The sequence below is a fragment of the Nicotiana sylvestris genome, chromosome 8, assembly GCF_000393655.2.
Source record: "Nicotiana sylvestris chromosome 8, ASM39365v2, whole genome shotgun sequence".
Taxonomy (NCBI): domain Eukaryota; kingdom Viridiplantae; phylum Streptophyta; class Magnoliopsida; order Solanales; family Solanaceae; genus Nicotiana; species Nicotiana sylvestris.
Genome location: NC_091064.1, coordinates 152152125 through 152158124, shown reverse-complemented (window position 1 = coordinate 152158124; position 6000 = coordinate 152152125). Strand labels below are relative to the sequence as shown.

The window sequence follows — 6000 nt, the reverse complement described above, 5'->3', positions numbered from 1 at the left end:
ATCTCGAGGGTTTCTTCTATTACAAGTGCGGGTCATCCACCCGATTCTTTGGCCCTCGATCTAGCTGATCATGAGCCAGTTCTCACTCGATAATTACTAATAAAGCCTTAGAGCTGTTTTCGCCTTCAGATCAAGTTAAACGCTCTCTCGATTACTTTATTCCAGAGGCCATACGAGTCCAGGCATATCCTCATCTGGGGTCTATCTATAACGCCATAGGGCTATCTTCACTCTAAGTTCAAATCAAGTTTTTTAGGCCGCCTGAGCTCGAGCTAACTCTCACTCGGGGACTGTCTGTGAAAGTCTTAGGGATATCTTTATTCTCAGACATTTGAGAAAATTCTCCCTCGAGGACTATCAACAAGGCTTAAAAGGCTAAATTTCGTTCTAAAATTTGAAGCCCTATTCTCACTCGATTCGAAGTTCTCGACGGCCTAAGTTTGTAGCAATTCAATTTGGGCTCAGTCCGAGGAACGGCAAAAGGTTCCAGGGAATATCATATTAACCAATCATGAACGGAGGGAATACCTACGCCCAGCCCGGTATCCGGACCGATCGGTAGAGTCACATGCTTAGATTCTTCACAAACGCAAATAAAGGGAAATCCAGCACAAATCAGAGACAAATTGAAGAAACATATTTGTATTAATAAACGATGATCACAAAATCCCACGAAGGGTCCTTACACATGATTACAAAAGCCCGCGGATGGTCCTTACGCAGAAGCAAAGAAGCAAAAGAAAATAACAGCTAAAAGTCTAATCTACTCTCGGAGGTACACCTCCGGGGGAAATTTATGAAAGAACCCTTCCCTCAGAGACCCCATCTCAACCTTCTAAACGACATCTTCGAGAGCCTCTTCCAAAGCGGAAAAAGATGAAGAAGCAGAAAAAGATGAAGAGGTGGCTGGGTAAAAAATTTGGCGAGTATGGGTCTCACCAGCACTACTATTGGGAAGCCATTTCTTGAGACATTGCACCGGTGTAGGATGCAAAAGTTAGTAGATGGAACCATCTCACTCCATGGAAAGCAAAAGGAGTGAAGCGCCACACCAGGAGGAAGTTAAGAGAGATGAGCAGCAGTCTACGGTCCACATATCCTCTGATATGAAGATAATTTGAGATTCCTCTCTCATTACTTCAGGCGAACAACAACAACAAACCAGTGTGATCCCACTCAATAGGGGAAAGCTCTGAGAAAGAGCCATAACATAACTAGCGAGAACACTGCCGTGTGACCTTACGTCCATATGATTTAAACATGGGAAATAGAATTGGATGAGGACGAAGAGAAGAAGGGAGTTAAAGGCTTTTGAAGAATGACCGAATGAAGTTTTGATTCAAGAAAGCTTCCATTTATAGGAAGGTGGCAGCGTAACTGACGGCACAATTAATGCCTTTGGGAAACGTATCAACAGGCGCAATCAATGCTTTTTGGGAGACGGATCGGAGGCGATATTATCGCTTTGAGAAAATAAACCAATGCTACATTGAATTCTTCTAGAAAGATGTACCGATGGGACGTCTCAGTTATCACAAAGGCTTACGTCATAAGCATGGTGTCATCACAAGAGGCTTGAGGAGATCAGTGTCAAAATCATTTCTTATCATTTTAATCTAAGAAACGCGGGGACTATCTGTATACGGCAACAATCAGAGGGTCCGATTTTATAGTCATTATGACACTTCGTAAGAACGTCTCTAAGGGCTCGAGGCCAGGTTCGAGGTTCAACCCCGAAGTGTTCCCAACTTTTGGCCTCGGGGCAGTACAAACTGGTAGTTATGATGGAAAAACAGGAGATTCCCAAGGTACGTGACTAAAGTTGACCAAATCTATTAGGCTAGTTCAAGCCCGTACCGAGGCATTAAATGGTTGTACCAGCCATATATTTTTGTAATAAATGCATTTGTACTATGTTGGGATTCCCCCTAGTATATAAAGGGGACCCTTATCATTTTGCAAAAGGGGGGATACATGATATCACTTACAACATTCAATACAAGAACATTCTCTCTGCTCTCTAACTTAAACATATTCTCTTGATTTCACTACTTATATTTATTGCTTACATTTATTGTGTTCTATTTATTGTTCTTCATTTATTGCTCATTATTGACCATAAAGAGCCTTCATCAAAGCTCTCAAAACTGCTAGTCCTTCATCGGTTGTCCACAACTTAGTATCAAGCTCGACCTCGAGGTCCCGTATAGTCAGGCTCGAGGCCCCGATTCTCAGCCGCTCGATTTGCTTAAACATACTATTTGCAAGTTCTTATCTTATTTTCCTAATCTCATACCTAGCATCTATTGCCTAACAACTAACATAAAAACAGATTACATATTTCTAGAACCACAAAATCGAATCTAATTGTAATTACCATTTTCAAGGTAAACACTCATAGGCCTTCGATAAGCTCAAGTCTGAGCTGCTTCGCTGTGAGGCTAAGCTGCATAAAGCCTTGAATGGGGAGAAATCTCTCAGGATTCTTTGTGATAAGAAGAAAAGAGAGTTGATACATCTTCGATCGGAGTTGAACTGAAGTCATGATTACGAAGGCAACCTCGAGAAATAGGTAACCTCTATTTTGAGGGAATACATGCTTCTTCTCCTATCTTCGGAAACTAACGTTTCGGTATCTCAGTTGTAGAGAAAGACAAAGACGCTGGAACGCCTTCGGGGTGAAGCCAACCAGGTTAATTCTAAATGCAATGAATTGAAGGCACAAATAGATGTTCATGTTGCGGCCAAAAGGAATGCTTTGGCTAAGGCCTCCGCCCTCGAGATACAACTTTGTAATGCTAGAGAAAGCAACTTGGTCCAGACGAGCAGGATTATTAATCTTGAAACAGATCTTTTGAAGATGAAGGCCGAAGTTGTGGACGTTCGAGCCGAAGTCGAAGAGGTCCGAGAAAAGGTCGATAAGAAGGTGGCCATCTATCTGAAAGATGATGTTGTAGCTCGTACGAAGTTGAGGCAAGCTTCCGATCGAGAGAGGAGAAGCGATAAATATGTCTGATGCAGATCCCGGAGGGAAACTCTCAAGGAGATTCATGGTAAGGGCTTCGATATCTCGAAGGAGATAGAACAGGCCAAGGCATATGCTTTTGATGCCAAGTTCCTCATTTCTGATGCTAAAGACAACAAGGAGGAGGCTGGTGAGGGAGTCGATGGAAACATAGTCCCCGAGGGGGGAAGTCTAAGTTCCCGAGGGTAGACTAGGTTTTTCTTTCTTGTTCTCTGTATAGGGATCCCTGTGGGAGTGTTGTAAATGTATCTTTGTACCATTATTTATAATTAAAAAAAGGAACCCTTTGGTTTTCCCTTTATATAAATTTCCACTTGCTTGTATCTTTGTTTATGTTTTGAGTTTTGATGCTTACCGATAATTAGTCCAATATATTGGACTTTAAGATAAGAACCCTTAGGTTGTGCTTGATGAGTAATTGATGATAGTTGACCGTTTAGGGCTCAGTCCTCAAATCAAGTTTTGACTCGGACCCATTGACCCTTACGTTTTCAACATACTGGCCCTTAGGCTCTTTAGCTCGGCCCTAAGGCTCCGTGGATCGGCCCTAAGGCTTTTTAGATTGGCCCTGAAGCTCTTTATGTTGGCCCTGAGGCTCTTTTTAGGTTGGGTCGATTCGACCTCTAATATGGATATAGTTTTCCCCCATTTCGGCTGAAGACTCTGAAGTTTTGATTATGCCTTGGCATGTTTTGTGTTCGTCCGACTCTTCGACGGCTCAAATAAGAACCTTGAATATGAGTCAATATGTGTCGATAATTGAGCACCTGGGGAGGTTCTGTCGAAGGATGATTTTTCGAAGCCTTTTTGCTGAAGGCTAATTGTCTTGAAGCCTTTTCATTGTTTGGAGCTGATATAATCGAAGCTCCTTTGCTTATGCCGGGGGTAGCCTGATTAATCGGTTCTTTTCGAAGTATTTTCGAAGTATTTGAAGGCCTTTAATTTTATGGCAGCGGTTGGACGTATCTAAGCCGCGTTAATTTGGTCAGAGCCTTTTGATGTGACCGTAGTCTTTATGTTCGGCCATAGCTTTTAGTCCTCGGGTGAGATGACCTTGGCGTCTATATCGATGGTATGCCCTTTTAAGGGTCTTACAAGTTCGGATATATAGCCTTGACCTTTATATCGGGGTTATTCATTTTTAAAGTCTTATAAGTTTGCGCATGTCTCGTTGAGGTCTTACAGATTTGATGTTGCCTCACTGAGGGCTTATGAGCTCGAAGTTTCCAGATCGCGGTCTTACAAATTCAAGTTTTCGATGGCTCGATGAGCTGACTGTCGATGATAGTCCCCGAGTGTTCGAGTGTTTTTGGCCTTTAAGCCATCTTATGAGAAAGTAGTGAACTTCTTCGAGGCACAAAGTGTTTTGATAAGCAAAGAGGCTTCATCAATTACTTGATATATACGTACATGTTTTTTTGCCTTTGGAGGCTCGATTATTCTACATGGACAAGGTTTATTTGACCGTTTGGCCCAATACAACATTCTCTTATCGAGGTCCTCCTAGGCATAGTTCAATTTATTTGAAAAGATAACCTCCCGGGGTAATGCCCCCCAGTATTTGAGGTTAATCGAAGAGAAGCCTTGAATACTTGATGAGTTCTCCTTAGGTAGCATATGGATGTTGCCTCGTTAAAAAACTCGACGGTAAAACCGGTTTGGCATAAAACCTATTAAAGGGAAAAAAGGCGCAACGCATGCTTTAAAACCCAAGGTCTTCGGGCTGGAGGGTGCTTCGATTCCTCTCAATCGAACACCTGCAATAAGTTAGTATAAAACATAAATGAAAAGGGAGAGGGTATTACCTTAGCAATGATAGCATTTAAGCCTTGACACGTTTCAATTGCTTGCTTCGAGGACGCAGCACGGTCCTTTATTCACTCATTCGGGTGTAGCTGAGAATATAGGTTATGGTTGCTACTTGGTTGTTTGCTTGTCTTTTGGCTTCTTTGATGTAGAGGGCATCGATGCCGGTGCCACGTCGTGTACCGTGAACATCTCTCTTGCTGCATGTTGCTCCCCGTACACTACTTTTACTCTATCCTTGGTTGGAAATTTCATCATTTGGTGAAGGGTTGATGGCACTACCCTCATACTGTGCATCCACGGCCTTCCAAGTAAGGCATTGTATCTCATGTCACCTTCGATGACATGAAACTTGGTACCTTGGATTGTACCGGCCACGTTGACCGGGAGGATGATCTCATCTTTCCTTGTCTCCCTCGCCATGTTGAATCCATTGAGGACTCGAGAGGTGGGTACGATCTGGTCAAGCAATCTGAGCTGTTCCACCACCCTCGACCTGATTATGTTGGCCGAGCTTTCTGGATCTACGAGCACGCGTTTAATTTGAAATTTATTCAAAAGAAAAAAATTACTAGTGCATCATTATGAGGCTGAGACAAGGTCTCGATGTCCTCTTCGTTGAATGTGATAGCATCCTCTGGTATGTAACCCCGAGTTCGCTTTTCCCTGGTGATGGATATTTTCGTTCGCTTGACAATAGGTCCCTATAGGGCGTCGACCCCTCCAATGATCATGTGGATGACGTGATGTGGTTCTTCTGGTTCGTTTTTCCTGTTCACCTCTCTTTCCCGAAATTGGCTTTTAGCTTGGTCGCTGAGGAACTCTCAAAGGTGCCCTTCGCTGATCAGTCGGGCTACCTCTTCTCGAAGCTGTTTGTAATCCTCGGTCCTATGACCGTGAGTGCAGTGATATTTACATACCAAGTTAGGGTTTCTCTGTGAAGGATCTAACAGTATGGGTTTTGGCCACCTTGTATCTTTGATTTTACCTATGGCCTATACGATGTCCAAGACATCGACGTTGAAGTTGTACTCAAATAACTGGGGTGCCTCTTCCAGACCAGTGTGCCTATCAGACTCGGCTTTACTCATGAGTCCCCAGGAACTTTGACCTCGATCTGTCCTTCGATCGCCTCAAGGTGTATTACGCCTCGGGGCATTTTTTCAATC

At 43.2% G+C, this 6000-nt stretch overlaps 1 protein-coding gene across 1 annotated transcript in view; it reads left to right on the top strand.

The window, feature by feature from the left end:
- Positions 1-1784: 1784 nt before the first annotated feature.
- Positions 1785-6000, top strand: part of LOC138875864 (WEB family protein At5g16730, chloroplastic-like) — a 29474-nt gene continuing 25258 nt past the window's right edge. Inside the window, exons 1-3 of the mRNA XM_070154738.1 lie at positions 1785-1808; positions 2648-2973; positions 3022-3155. Coding sequence (XP_070010839.1) covers positions 1785-1808; positions 2648-2973; positions 3022-3155 — 484 coding nt within the window. The remainder of the gene's footprint in view (positions 1809-2647; positions 2974-3021; positions 3156-6000) is intronic.